Raw genomic sequence first — 20,958 nt, 5'->3', positions numbered from 1 at the left:
TGACAAATGAGTGTGGTTCTAACAGGAATGTTGGGTGATATTTTCATACATAGTTAAGAACTAAGACCAAAGTAAAACAAAGAAAAGAGTGTCAGAACTTCACTGGTTAGTGTCATGAGCAACTTCTTTCTGAATCAGATAATGGTTTCATGTGCTGGAAGAATATATCCTCCAGTGTTTATGTTCTTCACTGTGTAAGGATCTAGACATGATAACACTCTTAAGTTTAATCTGCACTATTACCATTTTCTCCATCACTTTCTTAACCACAGACAATCAACAAAACAGTAAAATCAAGTCCTCATTTGTAGCATTTGCTGATTTCAAGCTACTTATGTGACCTTCCTGAGTGTGTAATCGGGACAAGATGCACAGTAGTAGCACATGGTGTTTTTCCACCATACGGATAGAAAAGACCTTAAAAAAAACTATGACGATAAATAATAATAGCAGTAAAATAATTAAGAAATGGTTTTAAGTATTGATTACCTTTATAAATTACTTAATTGTAACTTTATGTAATTTAATATTTGGGAATGGCTGTGTTTTTTTTTTTTTTTTTTGGCTGTGTTGGGTCTTCGTTGCTGCATGCGGGCTTTCTCTAGTTGCGACGAGCGGGGTTACTCTTTGTTGCGGTGCGCGGGCTTCTCATTACAGTGGCTTCTGTTGTTGCGGAGCACGGGGCTCTAGGCGCGCAGGCTTCAATAGTTGTGGAACGTGGGCTCGGTAGTTGTGGCTCGCGGGCTCTAGAGCGCAGGTTCAGTAGTTGTGGCGCACAGGCTTAGTTACTCCGCGGCATGTGGGATCTTCCCGGACCAGGGCTCGAACCCATGTCCCCTGCTTTGGGAGGGGATTCTTAACCACTGCACCACCAGGGAAGCCCCCCAGCTCCTCTTCTCTTAGCAAGTCCTGAGGAAGGTATTAATGTCTCTTTAGAAGCTGGGGTACTTGATTCCTCTTTTAGCATCACTAGTTATTAATTCTGGGGTAATAGCATATCTTGCTAGACTGGTATGCAGTTTTATTTAGCATTTTCAGAGTTAAATCTAGTTGGATAACATCCACCACTTGGTTTAAATCATAGACATGGTAACGTTCTCCCTAAATCGCTTTATGAGCCACGAGGGCCACACGCATGCACACACACTATGTATATATGATTTTTTTTTTTCCAGGGTACTTAACAACCTTTCTGGTCTGGGTTAGGCCTATAATTAATGGTCTGGTTTTCCCACATTCCAAACTACAAAAAACCTTAACTTTGTCCTACTCACTTGATTTTTAATTAGTAGACCCTGAGGAATTCAGTCATTCCTAAATCTTGATAACATTCTTCAAAGAGATGTGAAATTCCTATACCCTGGGGTGAACTAGCTTTAATTGCTCCAAGTCTTAGCCTCAAGATTACAGTTCTCCAAGTAAAACTTTAGTGAAGGAAAGAAATGGGGACACGTGAGAACTTATCCTACCAGATATCAAACATACTGTAAAACAGTAGCAAGAAAAACAGGAGTAAATAAAGCAAAAGACAAATTAATCGAATGAAAGAATATCAAGTGCAGAGTCAGGTCCAGATATGTATGGGAATCATATGTGTGATAAAGCTAGCATTGCACAGATGGTTACTGTATGTAAATATAGGAGAATATTTCTGAAATACTGGAGTGAGTGCAGAAGGCCTTTGTCAAATACACATGACATCACACTAAAAAATATTAAGGAAAGATTGACTTATTTAAGTACTGAAAAACTTTAAACTTGTAATGGCAAGAGACACTATAAACTAGGTTAAAGGACAAAAGACTGGGAGAAAATATTTCCTTCACATATAATAGATAAATAGTATTTTCCTTAGAGGTGCACTGAATTTATTTTTGGCTGAATACTGAACAGCCAGCATTAAAATTAATGAACAACCTAAGGCAATGCTGAATGTTCCCACCATAAAGTGATCTTCTGAGATACAAGAATAAATATGAAATTTTATTTTAAGAATTTAAGTAATACTATAATATTATTATTAGAAATTAGAGGGAACTCCCTGGTGGCCCAGTGGTTAGGACTCCGTGCTTTCACAGCCGTGGCCCAGATTCAATCCCTGGTTGGAGAACTAAGATCCCACAAGCTGAGTGGCCAAAAAAAATTTTTTTTTAAATTTCATGATAAATTAGATATGTTTTTAAAGTTTGTCATGATGATGGCGCAGTACAATTTCTTAGCACTGCCAGCTACTGGGAGACTCCTCTGCACACTTGCAAGACTTAGACAGATGTTTTCGCCTGATGAAAAGCATGTTTTTCTTTGGCTGTCTATCCCAGTGTGGGTTACTCTTCATGGAGATTTTACTATCAGATCAATAAGCTTTCTTTTTTCTCTAATGGTAACAAAAAGGTGAAGACTTACCTCCTCAACCCCTAGACTTAAAAGATCACGGTGCAGTGTCCTTGCAGCCCTCCCACAAACCAAAGCTGCGTGCAAAATGCTTAAAGACGATGTCTTCTGGATATTTAAGAAGCCAACAGAAGATTTTTGCCCTCACATTTTTATCTCTAATGTTTGCATTCATTTCCTGACTCACACAATCATTGGATGCACTGCTTTCTCTGCCGGCAGCCACTGGTTGTTACAAGTGCTTTACTCTCAGTTTTAGTATCTGCAGTGGACAATCGTAAGGCCTGTTTTGTGCCAGAAGCCTTCTCCCTTATGATAGCTGCACTTCCATCTCACTTTGAGCGTTTGTATGAATACATGTGAAGACAGTTCCTAATCTTTTCCTTGTATGTCATATTGTTTGTCTTCGACTGAAAGAGATTTTCAGTCCCAAGTTAACATTCATCATGCTTACCAACATTTTAAAAACCAGTATTCAGATGTTAGCAATAAGTCCAAAAGATGATCTATATTTATTAAATATGATGGTAACCTGATCTTTGATCTCCACAAGTTCAACAAAGCTCAAAATAACGTCAAAGGAGGCATTTGTCTGTTCAGTCTTCCAAAGACTAAAGCAATTTTGGCTGAATACTGAGGCCAAAGCTGAACTTCAGTGCATGCTTAATATTTATAATATATAAAATACTCCTTCATGATAGTAAGGAAAAAATAGACAAAAGGCATGAACAGGGGCTTCCCTGGTGGCGCAGTGGTTGAGAATCTGCCTGCCAATGCAGGGGACACGGGTTCGAGCCCTGGTCTGGGAAGATCCCACATGCCGCGGAGCAGCTGGGCCCGTGAGCCACAACTACTGAGCCTGCGCGTCTGGAGCCCGTGCTCCGCAACAAGAGAGGCCGCGATAGTGAGAGGCCCGTGCACCGTGATGAAGAGTGGCCCCCACTTGCCGCAACTAGAGAACACCCTCGCACAGAAATGAAGACCCAACACAGCCAAAAATAAATAAATAAATAATAAATAATAAATTTAAAAAGGCATGAACAAGCACATCACAGGAGAAGAAATACAAATGGTGAACAAACACAAGAACGTGTTAAACCTCAGTAGACATCAAGTTAGATCCAGATACAACAATGACAGGGATTTTTTACTTTTTTGGGTACCTTGACAAATACAATTTTTAAAGATTGGTAATGCAGTGTTAGGGAGAATGTCCAGAAATAGGATAAATTGTACATCCTTTTATTGAAGGGCCGTTGGGCAGTATTTGGCAAAAATTTTAAATGTGTACTGTACTCTCTGGCCCAACACTGTCACCTAGAAGAATCTACCCTCCAGAACGACACAAACCTATGCTCAAAGATGTATACAAGATGGTAATACTAGTCCTGATAACAAAAAATCAAATCTAATGTATCAATAAATGTGCATCAGTAGGGGATGGAAAAATGAATGCTGAATAGCTGTGCAAAGGAATGCCCTGTAATTATTAAAAATAATAAGCTAGGTCTATTTCTAGTATCTTAGAAACACAACTACTGTATATTGGCCCAGAGGAAAATCCAAGTTGCAGAATCATGTGATTCCCATTGGGTTTAAATATAAATAAAGAAAAAGTCTGGAGGAGTGAGCATCCAACCATTAACAGCAGTTACCTTGAGATGGTGGGAAATTGAAGGGAAGAAGATCATATTCTTTACATCATACATGCTTCTTTATTATTTGAATTTATTATAATGAGCATCAATTACTTTTTAATTTTATAAAAGATTTAAATGAAACTAGGCTAAACCAAACCATGGAAGAAAAGTTCCATGAAAGACACAAAAAAGAGCTATTCCTTATTGCAAGGCAGACCCACAGAAAGCCTCCAGTGACTTGGTGAGTAAGTGCTCATCATGGGGATAGTGGGACAGCTGGAGAAGCGGTGGTTTATAGCCTTGAAGAATCCAAGAAATGGCAAAGTGCAAACCACAAAGTTCAATAAGAAAATAATTAAGTTAGGACCTCCCTGGTGGCGCAGTGGTTAAGAATCCACCTGCTAATGCAGGGGACATGGGTTCGAACCCTGGTCCGGGAAGACCCCACATGCCATGGAACAACTAAGCCCGTGCACCACAACTACTGAGCCTGCGCTCTAGAGCCCGTGAGCCGCAACTACTGAGCCTGCGCTCTAGAGCCCGTGAGCCGCAACTACTGAGCCTGCGTGCCACAACTACTGAAGCCTGTGAGCCTAGAGCCCGTGCTCTGCAACAGGAGAAGCCACTGCAATGAGAAGCCCGCGCACCACAACAAAGAGTAGCCCCCGCTCGCCGCAACTAGAGAAAGCCCACGTGCAGCAACGAAAGACCCAACGCAGCCAGAAAGGGAGGGAGGGAGGGAGGGAAGGAGGGAGGAAGGAAGGAAGGATTCCTGCTTATATACAAAAAAATTTAAAAATAAGTTAAAAAAAAAAAAAGGAGAAAAGTGACAAGAAAGCTGTCACACTCTCCATCAGGTCCCCTTTGCTGACTTGCTAGTCGTGTGTAGAGAAGAAACTTCTATGATGAGCCAGCATATAATGCTACAGAGGGACACCTGCCTTATGGAGTAACTGCTCTTTCTGGCTGTTATTTTGTGTGTTCCTTACTTACTTGTCTTATGTTCTTCTATCCATTCATACATCGCAGTAAACATGGGGTTAACGAGAGGGAAACGGAGACAGAGGGGCCCAGGCAGAGTCCCATGAGGGCAGGAGTTTGCTTATTTAGCACTAGTTCTGCAGGACCTGGAACGTAGTAGGGACGCAGTGATAGTTGACGAACGACTGAACGCGTGGGCTCCAGTCCCATGGGAAATGTAGATACACAGCAGACAACTAAAAGGCAGCATTCTCAGCAGTGATAGAGGTGCGAACAGACAAAACAGAAATGGGGCACATAAGCCTGCTACAAAGCCCCTAGAAGCATCCCCGAGGAGGCTATGCCTGAGCTAAATGTTGAGAAATTCGTAGAAGCCCACCAGGCAAAGGACGTCAGAAGCAAAGGTGCAGAGAGCTTATCGGAGGGCTTATCGGAGAAGCTGCGAGTTGTTGATTCTGGTTTAAAGCATGGGTGGAGAAGGCTGGAAAGATTAGGTCTAGATCATGATGCTCTTGGGAGCCATGCTAAGGACTTTGTTGGTTTTGTTTTTGTTTTTGTTTAATTTATTTTACTGAAGTATAGTTGCATTGCAATGTTGTGTTAATTTCAGGTGTACAGCAAAGTGATTCAGTTATACATATATATGTATATTGTTTTTCATATTCTTTTCTATTATGGTTTATCATAGGATATTGAATATAGTTCCCTGTGCTCTACAGTAGGACCTTGTTGTTTATCTATTTTATGTGTAATAGTTTGCCTCTGCTAATCCCAGCCTCCCAATTCATCCCTCCTCTATCATCCTCCCCCTTGGCAACCACAAGTCTTTTCTCTGTGTCTGTGAGTCTGTTTCTGTTTCATAGATAAGTTCATTTGTGTCATATTTTAGATTCCACATAGAAGTGACATCATATGATATTTGTCTTTCTCTGTCTGACTTACTTCATTTAGTATGATAATCTCTAGGTCCATCCATGTGGCCACACATGGCATTATTTCATTCTTTTTTATGGCTGAGTAGTATTCCATTGTATATATGTACCACATCTTCTTTATCCATTCATCTGTCCATGGACATTTAGGTTGCTTCCACATCTTGGCTACTGTGAATAGTACTGCTGTGAACAGTGGGGTGCATGTATTCTTTTGAACCATGGTTTTCTCCGGATATATGCCCAGTAGTGGGATTGCTGGATCATATGGTAGCTCTAGTTATAGTTTTTTGAGGAACCTCCATACTGTTCTCCATAGTGGCTGTATCAATTTACATTCCCACCAACAGTGCAAGAGGGTTCCCTTTTCTCCACACCCTCTCCAGCATTCGTTATTTGTAGACTTTTTGATGATGGCCATTCCGACTGGTGTGAGGTGGTACCTCATTGTAGTTTTGATTTGCATTTCTCTAATAATTACATGCTAAAGACTTTGGATTTCATCTGAAGAGAATGTCTTCAAGAAGACAATCAGATTTATATTTTTTTAAGGTGCACATGAATATTCATTTTCCTGTCTTCATTTTGAAAATGATAGCAGAAGTTTTGTATGTGCCTGACAATAATCAGTTCATTTCATTCTTATAACAACTATAGAGCAGTTCATTTCATTCTTATAACAACAACTATAGCAATTTCATTGTGCAGTTGAGGAAACCGAGGCACAGAGAAGTTAAGTCCTTTGCCTGACATGACGCGGTTATCGGTGGAACCGAGGTACAAAGGCAGGCAGCCTGGACCCGGAGCGCACCCCCTTTTCCATCATACTGGACTGGTTTTGTTTGTGTTTCTTTGAGAATGTATGTGTTGTCTTAAGAAAAGGGAGTCAACATTTCTTTGCCATGTGATTTCTCCCATCCACCTACCAACCAAGAGAGAATGTTCTTTGGCCTTGCACATGGAACCACTGGGCAGCTCAGCCATTGCCTGTCGTTCTCCGCTCCCTCTAACCACTCAGCTGCTTCTTACCCCCTTTAGTCTTGACCCCTGTCTCCCTCCTTTCCTGGACGGGCTGTGAACCCTTCTGGTTTCCGGTGATTCCAGTATAGCCCCCGTCACAGAGAGGTGAGCCTTCAGACGGGGTTGCAGGAGTCGCCTGAGCCTTTCTCTTCTGGAATCAAAGGTGCATGTAACACGAATCTCCAAAAAAAGGGGGGGCGGGCAGAGCACTGAGATCACCTTTCACTCACTTGCAAATAACCATGCTTGTTGTTCAGGCACCTGGCACTGTGTAGGGAAGCAGAGGTCAGACAGGAAAGTAGAGAAGGAGGAAGAAGATGTGTCACCCGTCATAAGTGATCTTTCCGTCTTACACTTCCACGGAGGCTACTATTTCCCAGCTCGTCTTGTGCCAGCAAAAATGATGGCATGATTTTTATACACAGATGAGGCGATGTGGTTTAGAGGTCTGTTGATGGAGAACATTGTGTTCTCAGCTCCCAGCCCCGAGATTTTCCATTGACCACACCGTGAGTCCTGTACCTCTGCCCCAGGGACCCTCTCATACGTACCACACTGCTAATTAGGAGAATCAGTAACAATAACCATCTAATAACCAGGAATAATAACCATCTAATAATCAGTAATAATAACCATCTGCTGTGAGAGGAGCCAGGTGTGAACATGCTCTTCTTCTCAGAAATTCAAATAATTACTGACCAAAAGCAGGCCATGTAGGAGACTTGAATTTCAGTTTACTTATTCGCGGGTGAACTTTGTGGCTTTTCTTTAGTAAAGAGGAGGAAGACTGATAGATGATCATCTCAAAGGCTGCCAAAGCCTTGGGGAAGTAGTAACAATCTAGAATCCAAAATGATGGGGAAATTTTCCTTTTATTGTAGAAAGAAAGTGTTAGAGAAATAAGGCCGAGTAATTTATGTTTAGAGACTGTTATTTCATCCCTGGAGTATCTGTATCCAGGAAATGTGAAACCCAATAACAAGAGTCAATCTTACTTCAAGTCATAATTATAAATATACTACAAAAGCAGTATCTCATTCCACTAAATTCACTGCGATGATCATTGGATATACATTTATTGCATAGTTTCAATTCAGTTACTTGTAGTCTTAACTTTTTTCTATTCAACAAAACATTTTAGCATTTAAGAACTATTTGACTGATAACACATGATTTTTAAATTCCTTCATTTTATACCTTTATTCCTTCATTAATACTTTAAATTTAAGATTTGCATAAATTTACAAAGATGCGCACACAATAATGTTCTTCACAGCATTGTTTATAAAGCAGAAAAAGAAAAAAAAAGGAAAACCCAAATGTCTCTAAACAGAAGACTGGTTATTAATTCAGATTAATATTTAAAATGATGCGCAGGAAATATAGTCAATGTTTTATAAAAACTTTGTATGGAGTATAATCTATAAAATTATCAAATTACTGTGTTGTACACCTGAAACTAATATAGTAATGTCAGTTATACTTCAATTTAAAAATCAAATCAAATAAGAATGATCAAGTAGGATATAATTATTGATATAAAAAGTTATTCACCATACAGTGAGTTTTTTTAAAGGTTCCAAAAGCAGCCTATGATCTTTTTTTAAAATTGTATGTTTAGAAAAGAAGTCTGGGAAGATGTAAGTCAAAATGTTAACAGTACTTCTCTCAGTGAATTTGCAGACGGTTTTCACTTACAACTTTCTGTCCTGTGTACTGTGTGAGGTGATTTTTTTGAAATTGTTAATTATTGTTTTTATATTTGGCATGTATAATTTTGCAGATGGAACAATATTTCTCTTTTCAAAATCGAACTTGAAAAGGTATTATAAAAGAAACTCGGGCTTCCCTGGTGGCGCAGTGGTTGAGAATCTGCCTGCCAATGCAGGGGACACGGGTTCGAGCCCTGGTCCGGGAAGATCCCACGTGCCGCGGAGCAACTAGGCCCGTGAGCCACAACTACTGAGCCTGCGCGTCTGGAGCCTGTGCTCCGCAACAAGAGAGGCCGCGATCGTGAGAGGCCCGCGCACCGCGATGAAGAGTGGCCCCCGCTCGCCGCAACTAGAGAAAGCCTTAGCACAGAAACGAAGACCCAATCAATAAATAAATCTAAAAAAAAAAAAAAATTTAAAAAAAAAAAAATAAGGAACTCAAAGGAATTTACTGCTAATTATTTAAGCATACAAAAAAATGTCTGCACGACGCATGTGAGTTTTATCAGTAACACTCTACCGTGTTTTTGAGGTTTTCCCCTCTGCCCCTGTTGAAATACTATGGATACTTTTCCCACCCCACTGTCTCCTTCTCCCTCTCCCTCCTTTGAGCTAAAACAGCAGACTCTTGTTCCCAGTATGCCCACTCTCAGTGAGGGTAGATTTGCACTAGAACATTAATGTCACTGGTCCTTCTTCTGACATTAAACCTGCCCTTTACCTCGACCAGTTAAGTCAGGAAGTACAGATGGCTCTTTAGCGTACATCACTAATGTAGAGCGTGTTTAACCAAACAGCTGTCTTGAGCGATGTAGACGTAAGCTCTGTTGAAGGTGCCCAAGTTCCGCCCTAAGGCTTTGCATTCCAGAAATTGAAACAAGATGATTTGTTTCAAAGGTAGAGAAATGTGACTCAGACCTCTCTTTGGCCCTTTTTAGACTCTAATAAGGTCATTACTTAGTCTGAACTGAAAGACAACATTTTTTTTTTAATATCTTGTCAATCCCAGGTGTTTTGTGTCTACATCTGGTACTGCTGGTTTCAATCATCTTGAACCCTGGCTCTGTTGGTTGAAGTGATAGAGTTTCACCATTTGGGAGAGTGAAGGACAAGAGTCACAAAGAGTAGGCAGAGAGGCAGACATTCCGAACACACCCATTGACTATCATTGTGATGTAAGTGAATATCAGAAACTGGCCTCTCCCTAGAATAATTATAACAAACTTAGCACAAGTCCAAGAAAACTTAAGTGAGGTTTATTAAAACTGAAGCAAGTCTTGGGGACTTCCCTGGCGGTCCAGTGGTTAGGATTTGGCACTTCCACTGCAGGGGGCCCAGGTTTGATCCCTGGTCAGGGAACTAAGATCCCACAAGCCTCTTAGCACGGCCAGAAAACAAAAAAGCAAAAACAAAAAAAAAATGGTGTAATATAATGTTAGAACTGTAACAAAAATTAAAAAATAAAAGCAAAGTCTTGTCGGGAGGACTTTCAAAAGCTTTGTTATCATCAGCATCAGCAGATCATTGAAAGGTGGTATTCCTGTTATACCTTGGTTACTGCGAAGGTGTGACCTTGAATGTCTTACTGGGTCTTAGCAGACTCTCAGAATCTTCCCAAGTTATGAGGTGGTATTAGACCACAAACACACTTCCATATTCTTTACCTATTTTCTTTTTTTCATATTTAACGTTAGCTTTTGCTAATATTTTTCCTTTTCCCTTTCGGTTCTTTCTTATCCACGTGCTCTAATACACTCAAATTCTCAACACCAAAAATACAGGAAATAAAACTCAGGGAAGAAGTGAGATTAGAGAATGGAGGGAAACGGATGGATTCTGGGATCTCCAGAAACCTAAATTATGGTTTTTTTTTCGTTGCTTTGAATTGTTTCCATTAACCGTTGATCCCGTCTGGGTGGAGCAGTGTCCCAGGAGACCTGCAGTCAGGGCCCAGCTCCAGCCCTGACGACCCCCATCCTTAGGCTGCAGTCTCATCCCGTGCCAGCCTCCCCTGTGTTAAAGTTTTAGGACGTGGTAAGTCAGTGAGGGTTAGCTGTGACTAACATCTGTCGCTGTCTATGTAGTAGAGAGCTCTGTGGCTTTGACATTCCCAAATATAGAGGCAGAAGCAGCTTGTCGCCCTGTGTCAGTGGGTCACTAACCTGCTGCTGGACCCCCGCCTGGGCAACAACCCAGGTCGGGGAGTTGGCCAAGTTTCCCCCGCCCCCTTCCCCCAGGGGATCGTATCCAGGACCCCGCAGGCCCCGCCCACAGCCCACCTGCATCTTCCCTGTGAAATAAACATCTACCTGAAAACCAGGGGAGGAGGAGGGGGAGAAGCATATGTGTGGTGGGGGACAGAGAGGGTCACGCTCGTCCGGAGACGTGACATGAGGCAGCAGTCAAAGCACAGGTAGGTAGGTGCTCGTCGAGCGGTGGGGGTGAGATGGGGTCTCCGGGGCAGGGTCTCCGGGGCGGGTCACTTGCAGGTCACGGCGAAGGTGACCTCGTTGCAGAGCGCAGCACCTCACCTCTCTGCCCACGCCCTGAACCGGGGCCAGCTTTGCAGACACTCCGCTCTCCCGCAGCCTCGAAGAGGCCGAGCTGCTGGCGCTGACTGACTCCCGCTTCTGCTTCCTTTCCAGCTGACCCGCTGGTGGGCAGCATCGCCACGCAGTACATGACCAACAGGGCGGAGCACGACCGGATGGCCAGGCAGTGGACCAAGCGGTACGCCACATAGGGCCCCGGCCCGCGGCACGCTCACCAAGTGCACCGGGGGGCCCCGCACCTCGGCTCTGCGTGTCTTGTTTTTTATCACCTTTGGAACCGTTTTGTGATGCAATGTCAACCATCCCCCGCCCCCCCCCTCCCTTTCCTTTGCTCCCCACCCCTTCTCGTTTTACTCCCTGTTTAATTTCTGTTAACTTGAAAGATCTGGGTTTTGTTTTTTTTTTTAATCCCACCTCCACGTGGATGGGAACGTTTGTTTTCAGTGCAAACAATGTCAGATCTGTAATCATACGAGCTTTCTTTCAAAGCTTCGTTTTCCTGTGTGGTTTTGTTTTTTTTGTTGTTCGTTTTCTTTGGATCCTTTTTCCCTTCCTGTGATCTTCGGGAAAACACGAGTTCAGAATTCTATCTCGTTTCTACTTCAACGTAATGCTTAGGGTTAATTTTTTTGTACTGAAGTCTTTATCGGTGGGTGCATGCTACTGGGAACCAGATTTTTGTACAAAAGCTTCAATCAGAATCACTGTGCATTACTGAGACTCTTGTTTATCACTGGCCTTCTGTCCCCACACAGAAGACTGCTGGATTGAACAAAATAATATGTATTTTGATTTACTTAAAGTGCTTGTAAATTTCTTAGGGACCTGCCACTTTTGACTGTGGATCAGTTGATGTACACTTGTATTATTAAAGCACTCAATAAATCACTGTGGCTGATAAATGCGCTTCTGGTGACCCAGCATTTGCTTTGCATCCTGGTGACCAGCAGGGTTCTCCAGGCAGCGAGGCTTGTCTAATTCAATTACAGATTCAGGTGTATTTTTTTCATGTCAAGCCTCTAATATTTCCTCGCAGTTGAGTTGCTTCGCATGCGGAATTTCCCCAGCCGTCAATAGCCTGATGATGTTATGGTCGTTTCCGATCACTCTCGTTTTTGCATATTGGCTTCACATCACTTTCTCATGGACATCTTTTCTGTTACAGCCTTCTTGATGCAATAATTCAAATATGTGACTCCAAAAATAGGCTCCTAGTGAAAGTGAGGTCTGAGCTAATCGTTGTGTCAGACCACGTTTGGACTTACTTCTCTCTTCTTTTTCCTCTTAAGATTGTTACAGTGATTGCCCTTGAGCTTGGAGTTTGTTTTTCCACCATAATTTTAGTGGAGGAAGTAAACCCACCTCATATCTGTCATGGTCAGCACATTCAGTGACAAGAGTATGTCTGTCTGGCTTTGACCTTCAGGCTATTTTGGGTTTGCAGCTACAGGAGGCTGAGGAAATTTGTGTGTGGTGTAGCTTGAAAACCACACTGACATGCTGATTAATATTCAGGGTTCTTTGTGTTACAAGGCCCGTTGGAAACTCCTGCTTCTACTAATTATAGTTACAAGCCCACCGTACAGCTTGGTCTCATTTAAGGAACATCTTTCCTGCCACATAGTAGGATTTACAAATGTAAGTCATTTACCTCTAAATATCTCTGACTTCAATTTTAATATCTTTATCAGAAACATGTTAAATATCTGATTCAGAAGATGCAGTTTTTATTGGGTTTCAGTGGTTCAAAAGAAATCCTACAGAAAATACATTTAAATGTTGAAAGTGGGACTTTTAAACCAAAGTACCTAAGGATTTTTTTAATAATGATTTTACCATTCATTTTATTTGAAAACAGGTTCCAGCTTACAGAACACCATACGGCCTCGGTTACAGCTACTCAAATCTGTAGTTGTAACTAGAGTAACCACAGACAATATGTTTGAATGGGCACAGCTGTGTTCCAATAAAACTTTATTTACCGAAGCAGTCAGTAGGCAGATTTGGCCCGTGAGTTGTAGTCTGCCACTGCCCGTTACAGACCACCATAGACTGGGGGGAAAGAGTCAGATAACTGTGTGTTTAACATTTCTTTCCTTAAAATGTTATAAATTTAATTAATATAATACAAGACTGATTTTTAGAAAATTACCCAGACTGTTTTACCACCTACAGACTTTCTCACCACAAAGGTTTATATGTTTAGTTTAATACTTTAGATTAAAATATTCAACCCTAAAAGCACCGTTTTAATGTGAAATTTTATTAAACTGATTTTTTTTTTTACTTTTGACTGATTAAACCAGACTCATGATATTAATACTGACTTTTATAGAGAGTATTTAAATTCTGTTTGCCTTTCTTCTTTTAAAATGTCAGCACCATTGGACACATTTTAAATGATGTTTCTAATATATTACGTCTACATCTCCAATCTGGTTGTACTTTAGATCATTTTAAAATATGTGTTATTTAGGAGACAGAGATTATAACACCTCTAGTAGGAAATCCTATCAGAAATCCATGTTTGCTATTCCATGATCAGGTTTTCTATTAATTTGATATGAAGAGTCTATACAACTTCTTTCCCCATGTTATGAACTCCAAGGACTTAATGACAAACAAATGTACCTTCCCTTCACTGTGAAAGCTGGAAAAACTCCAGAGAGACCAAGAAGCTCTTAGTTGAGCCTGTTAAGTCTAGATTCCAGATTAACATGGTAATTTTATTTGACATCAGAGCAGGCAATACAATTCTAATAAGTTTTCGATAACGCTTGTGAAATAAGATTTGGGAGTAGCTTAGCTCTCAGAAAGCTAAATAGTTTTGCTAATAATTATGGGGATAGCATTGACTTTGTACCCTAATATTATTTAACTTTCCAAACATACTATTGCTAGTTGTGTTATTTTGTAGCTTTGTTAAATAAAATGTTGGCAGATCCTTGACTGAGGCAGGACCACTGGTAATTGAGAAAGTAGTTTAAAATGGTATTTGTTGATCTTAAATAATTCAGAATGTTGTGGCCATAGTTTGTTGTAAAACTGCAAATAAATAGAACAGTCCTCATTTGTTCTTCTACAGGAATCCATTGAAGATAGCAAATGCAGGAGTAGTCGATCTTTCCTTCTTATTCCAAGATTAGAGAGTAAATCTAAAAGTTTATCCTGTAATACTGGTCTGGGAATTAGGGAGAAAGGAAATATTTATTCAGAAGGTACTATACACCAGGCCATACGTTACCTAATAAAAACCTTAGCCCAGCCCTGTAGGGTGTAGGTAGGTGTCACAGTCTGAACATTTGTATCCCCCAAAATTCATGAGTTGAAATCCTAATCCCCAAGGTGATGGTATGAGGAGGTGGGGCCTTTGGGAGGGGATTAGGTCATGAGGGTGGAACCCTCGTGATTGGGATTAGTGCTCCTATGAAAGAGACCCCAGAGAGCTCCTGAACCCCCTTCCATCACGTGAGGACACAGTGAGAAGCTGCAGTCTGCAGCCGGGAAGAGGGCCTTCACCAAAACCCAACCGTGTCGGCACCTGGCCTTGGACGTCAGCCTCCAGAGCTGTGAGCAGTGTATTTCTGTAGTTTATAAGCCTCCTAGTCTGTGGCTTATAGAGCAGCCTGAAAAGACAGAGACAGTGGCCCTGGGTCCTGCACAGCTAACAAAGTACTGAAGTGAGAGTTCCACCCAAGCATGTGACAGGGGAGCCCTTGCTGTCAACTACAAAACCACACACACCTTTCTTCTAATGACAAGATCATACTATCAAGATAAACTGGCCTGATTCAGTCTTAGAGTCCAGGGGCTGTACAGTTTTAGGTGCTGGGGGTCTTGCCATCTTCAGTAAATGGGAAATAAGGTTGTAGGAAGTGTGGCCCTGGTGTTAGATGGGAAACCAAGCAGTACTTCCAATCTTAGAGCTGCTGCCTTACAACTGCCCAGCCCTGGGGAGACGTCACTTGGAAGAGCCCTGAACTTCTCTGCATCTCAGTGCTGCGATGAAAGCACTGTTAACTATTACCAGGCATGGCAATTTTTTGAATGTCTCCATAATAATTTGTGCTTTAGAAAGAGATACATTTGTAGAGAACAGACTGGTGGTTGTCAAGGGGGAGGGGGTGGGGGAGGGATGGAGTGGGAGTTTGGGGTTAGCAGACGTAAGCTTGTATATGTAGAATGGATAAACACCAAGGTCCTACTGTGTAGCACAGGGAATTATATTCAATATCCTGTGGTAAACCGTAATGGAAAAGAATATTTTAAAAAGAATGTATATATATGTATAACTGAACCACTTTGCTGTACAGCAGAAATTAACACAACAGTGTAAATCAACTCTACTTCAATTTTAAAAATTGATAAAAAAAAATTAATGAACCAACAGCGATAGTCCATAGTTTATGCAGATTTAAAAAAAGAAAAACGAGATATGTTTGTAATTACTACGGAGAACAGTTGAAATTATACAAAATAGCCCTACCAGAGGATCCTGACTTACCCATGTATTTTATTTCCAGGTGGCTTTATAACCTATTAGCATGTCCCCTCTGTACAGGGCTCTCAGGTCTGTGGCATGGGCCTCAAGCCACACAGGCACGTCCCGTACCCTAAACTGGTCCTGTAATTGTCCACAGAGGAATACTGGAGCTCGCCGAGTTGTCTGCTGATCTTAGCACTTCCAGCTACATCAGATCTGGGAGCTCCTGGAGTTGAGGCCAGCCTCTGAGGACCTCCTATGACGGCCATGCATCTCCCACAGCCAGGCTCCCCCTGGGAAGCTGGCTGGTCCCCTGGGCCTGGAACACTAGGCCCCTTTCACACTCGAATTCCACCAGGCGCACTGGTGATGTGCATGAGGGTGACCCGCTTACCCCAGTTTGGCTGGGACTTTCCCTCTTTTAAAACGGAAAGTCCCACCATTGGAAAGCAATGATACTCCAATAAAGATGTTAAAAAAAAAACAAAAACAGAGAGTCCCATGTCTCCTCAGCAATGCCCTCAGTCTGGGACCCCCCAGGAGTGTTGGTCACGGGAGCTTTCATGCCAGGACTGAATTTCAGCCTAAGGTCTCACGCATTACACAGGGCTGGTTGCGCTCACAGAAATGCTTTGTTTGAGAAAGAGTATTTTACTCAATGGACAGAGATCCTGTTAGAAAAGATGGGCCCTCCGCAGCTTGAGGAATTCCTGTATATTCCACCCTCTCTGGCTTTCACACCCAGCCACCTGCACTCTTTCCCTCTGCTTCTGGAGGCAAATGAGTGAGTGAAACCAACTGCAGCCTTTCTTTGCATCTTCAAACGTGACTTCAGATATGTATGCCATTCTATGAGGAGTCTTAACTACCAAGGAGTGGTCTGAAGCATAATATGCCTTTCTAGAGGATGTTTTTTAAGGGGAATTCCTGAATTTTAAAAATCTCTCATGTATGGGACCCACACAGGAAAATGGAGGAGATAATGTGATCACCTGCCTTTTTTTGTTTTTTTTGAAATCTTCATTGGAGTATAGTTGATTTACCATGTTGTGTTAGTTTCAGCTGTACAAGCAAAGTGAATCAGTTATACATATATACATATATCCACTCTTTTTTAGATTCTTTTCCCATGTAGGGCATTACGGGGTATGAAGTAGAGTTCCCTGTGCGATACACTAGGTCCTTGTTAGTTATCTGTTTTATATATAGTAGTGTGTATATGTCAATCCCATTCTCCCAATTTATCCCTCCCCGCCTTTTCCCCCTGGTAACCATAAATTTGTTTTCTACGGCTGTGACTCTATTTCTGTTTTGTAGGTAAGTTCATTTGTATGATCTTTTTAGATTCCACATATAAATGATATCATATGATGTTTGTCTTGCTCTGGCTGCACTTGTCTGTCTTACTACCTGCTTATATGTCTGCATAGTCCAAGTGGGGGTAACCCCAACTGCTCCAGAATTCCCAGCGTCAAGAGTTTTCAGTTTTAAGAAAAACCTTACCCAATATCCTTGGTATCTTTTGGAGCTGATGTGACCCCTGAACCCTGCTCTACCATCCCCTCCTCCCACTCACCCCTCTCAATTAGATGGGAGGTCAGAGTTCAGGGTGACAGTCACATCCTGGTTGATAGGGAATTTTAGGAACTTTCTGAGAAATTCTGTCAAGCTATCCAGCAGAAAAGTAACAGGTGCTTGACAACTGGTGCTCCTGGACACACTGAGAAACACCAAGCGAGATTCTCCTGCTTAATCTATAGCTCAAGGACAGTACAGTGGCAGAGGGGCCACGCTCACCTGCTCCAGCCTGCCTCTGCTGAGGTTGCCTGGAAGTAAGATGACAACATTCTTCAAGGCCTGTTCAGCCTCCAGCTTGGAACTCCTGGCAAACCTGTAAATGAAGATGCCCCGCCATGAACTTTGACAGTGTCAGTCTGCATCCTTTAGACGGACCAGCTGACTGTATGTTCCTCAGCAAACAGCTCCCGAGTACTAGGATTTAAAAATCAAAGCAGGAGTCACGTCACCAAGATGGTGACGTAGGTCGTTCCCGGCTTCCCTCCCCCTCACAAGAAGAACATCTCACAAGTCTTCAAGAACAAGACAGCACTGAGAGAATGCCAGAACTTGGGGTGAGGCTGAAGCACTCCTGCAGCTCAGAGACCAAGAAGGTAAGAGAAGCGGCCACGTGCTGCCCGCGTGCCCCTCCCAGGCCAGCACAGCTCCACGAGGAGGGGTCACCCTCGAGCCTGGGTTCCTCAAGTGGGAAGAGAGAGCCCGGGATGGACAACCAGCCTCCCCAGCATGGTGGGTCCTTTAGTGGGGTCCCTACTCTGCTCTCGGCCCGCAGGGACTGCAGGGGGATCTGGGGGCTCAACCACGGGGAATCTGTGATGCAGGTGGGGGAGGGGCTTGCAAGAACCAGCTCCCGGATCTGGGGGACCGAGTTCCTACCTGCAGGGCCCAAGTCCTCATCCCAGGCGGCGGCTTTGCTCACCGCAGAACCAGGTCAGGGGTGCGCTCTGACCGGGGAAGTCGGCAGGGTGCAGATCTGCCTGATTCGGATCCGCTTTGCCCACGCCCAGGCAAGGGGCTGAGTTCCAGCCCCACCAGAGGCTGTGGACAGTGCCTCCCAGCCCCAGCCGACCAGAAGGGCTGGTGGCAACCCCTGGAAGCTGTGCGGCCCAGTGGTGCTCGGGCCAAGAGGCAGGCAGGCAGAACGGAGCTCCCCCAGGGCAAAGCCAGTACCGGGCCTGCTACGCTCAGGCAGGGGGGATCCATTCACAGCCAAGGCGGAGGGCAGCTCCTGACCCCTCCCCGCTAGAAAGCCTGTTGTGGAAATTGACAAGTAACCTGGGGAGGCCCCGCCCCCTCCTGCTCAGGCAAAGGAGCTGAGACATAGCCACACCCACTGTGGAAAGTGTCTTCCGGCCCCATCTAACCAGTAGGGCCCACAAAAACCCCTGAAAGCCGTGAGGCCCAGTGGCGCTCAAGCCGAGAGAAGGGCAGACAGAGCCAATGGTTTGCAGAGCAAAGCCAGTGGTCCTGTTCAGCCAGGGGACGTGGGGCGGGAGCGGCTGGAGAGAAGACACCAAACAAAGAGCTTTATCAGTTCTAGAGCTGCGGCTCTCACTGCACCCAGGCAGAGAATCTAATGTGTAGCCCTGTGTATCGCTGAATACAGCCTTCAGCCTGTCCGACCAGGGCGCCTAACCAGGGCACGTGGAAAACTGCAGAGCCCGTTCACCCGCCCTGTGTAGACGGGCCCTTACACAGCACAGCCCGTGGCTTCCCTCGTCTGCAGAGCAAAATCCGTGCCCTCACCTGACCAGGGGATTCAGTGCACACTCAGGCCTGATTCAGGCCGCCAGACAACCAGCTGTGCAGGCCCTGGCCTGCTGCCCTTTCAGGGCAGGGAGGCTAATTCATTGCCCTATCTACTATTTGGTGTTTTTTTTTTTTGGAATATAGTTGATTCACGATGTTATGTTAGTTTCAGGTGTACAGCAAAGTGAATCCGTTATACATATACATGTATCTACCTTTTTTAGGTTCTTTTCCCATATAGGTTGTTACACAATATTGAGTAGAGTTCCCTGTGCTATACAGTAGGTCCTTATTAGTTATCTTATATATAGTAGTGTGTATATGTCAATCCCAATCTCCCAGTTTATCCCTCCCTGCCCCTCCCCCCTACAAACAGATGTAGGTTTGTTTTCTACATCTGTGAGACGATTTCTGTTTTGTAAATAAGTTCATTGGTACCATTTTTTTAGACTCCACATATAAGCGATATCATATGGTATTTGTCTGACTTCCTTCACTTAGTATGACAATCTGTAGGTCCAGCTGCGTTGCTGCAAATGGCATTACGTCATCCCTTGTTATGGCTACTGTTGAATATAGCGCCAGTCCTGAGCATCTAGGGAGCCTGACCAGAGAATTCAGACAACTGCAGAGCCCACCCTGCAGCCTCACGTGCTGAAGGTGAGGGTTCTCAAGCGTGTGGTAGCATTTCTTATCTGTAGATTTTTTTAAATCCTGGTCTTCCGACTGGAGGTGAAATTGTTTTAGAAGTACTGGTGTGAAAGGCTTGAGATTCTAGAAAGCTGTGAAAATTGTGTGCCTTTGGGCAACAAAAGTACATTTCTGTAGCAGAACATTTAGGGCTTCTGTTTCTCCTTCATCAGCTCATTTTAATTTTGTGTTTGATGAATAAAAAGAGTGATCTCTGGGTACAAGACTCTGTATCATCATCATCACCACAATGACGACCCCCTCCTTCAGCACAGGGCATGGAACACACTGTGTAAGTATATGTATGTGTACGTATAATCGCATTTAATGTTCGTTATTATCCCCCGAGACGTATATTATCCTCATCATGCAGATGTGGAAACTGACCAGGGGTTTTAATAGATCCAAACTCCTGGACTTCCCTGGTGGCGCAGTGGTTAAGAATCCGCCTGCCAATGCTGGGGACACAGGTTCGAGCCCTGGTCCGGGAAGATCCCACATGCCACAGAGCAACTAAGCCCGTGAGCCACAACTACTGAGCCTGTGCTCTAGAGCCCGTGAGCCACAACTACTGAAGCCCGTGTGCCACAACTACTGAAGCCCGCACACCTAGAGCCCGTGCTCTGCAACAAGAGAAGCCACTGCAGTGAGAAGCCCGTGCACCACAATGAAGAGTAGCCCCCGCTCACCGCAAGTAGAGAAAACCCACGCTCAGCAACGAAGACCCAATGCAGCCAAAAATTAATTAATTAATTAAATTTTTAAAAAGTTGATCCAAACCCCTGTAACTACTAAGTGGCAGAGCTGGGTCTCAAACCCACATCTGTGTGTCTGTGAAAACCAGGCGCAGAAGCAGCACCTCCCAGCCTGAGGACACGTGATACGCATCGTTGTGGATTTACCAGTTAGAGAAGGAAGAAATTATTGGGTTTATACAACCAGAATCCTTGAGCCTTGTGTTCAGGGGACCTCAGATAAAGCAAAATATTGTATGTAGCTCCACCGGGTCTGAGAGCCCCTCAAAAGGAAAACGAGGAGAACAAAGCAGGAGGAAGTGAGAGGGATCCTCACAGTCAGTCTGGAGAGCACAGAACCAGCCACCCAGCGAGCCACCCAGCCAGCCACAGAACCAGCCACCAAACCAGCCAGCCAGCCACAGAACCAGCCACAGAACCACCCACCAATCTAGCCACCCAGCTAGCCACAGAACCAGCCACCCAGCCAGCCACG

General features: G+C 43.6%; 1 protein-coding gene across 2 annotated transcripts in view; it reads left to right on the top strand.

The window, feature by feature from the left end:
* Nucleotides 1–12,133, top strand: part of LOC118894388 (ubiquitin-conjugating enzyme E2 E2) — a 363,674-nt gene extending 351,541 nt beyond the window's left edge. Inside the window, exon 6 of one of the 2 annotated variants that reach the window (XM_036850619.1) lies at nucleotides 11,322–12,133. In XM_036850619.1, coding sequence (XP_036706514.1) covers nucleotides 11,322–11,419 — 98 coding nt within the window. In that variant the 3' untranslated portion in view covers nucleotides 11,420–12,133. Of the gene's footprint in view, nucleotides 1–10,600; nucleotides 10,720–11,321 lie in introns of those variants that run through there. The other variant, XM_036850618.1, reaches the window with a different exon arrangement.
* Nucleotides 12,134–20,958: the final 8,825 nt, after the last annotated feature.

Source organism: Balaenoptera musculus, chromosome 4 (assembly GCF_009873245.2).
Source record: "Balaenoptera musculus isolate JJ_BM4_2016_0621 chromosome 4, mBalMus1.pri.v3, whole genome shotgun sequence".
Taxonomy (NCBI): Eukaryota; Metazoa; Chordata; class Mammalia; order Artiodactyla; family Balaenopteridae; genus Balaenoptera; species Balaenoptera musculus.
Note: the sequence above shows the minus strand (reverse complement) of the source record. Positions and strands in the feature narration are given on the sequence as shown.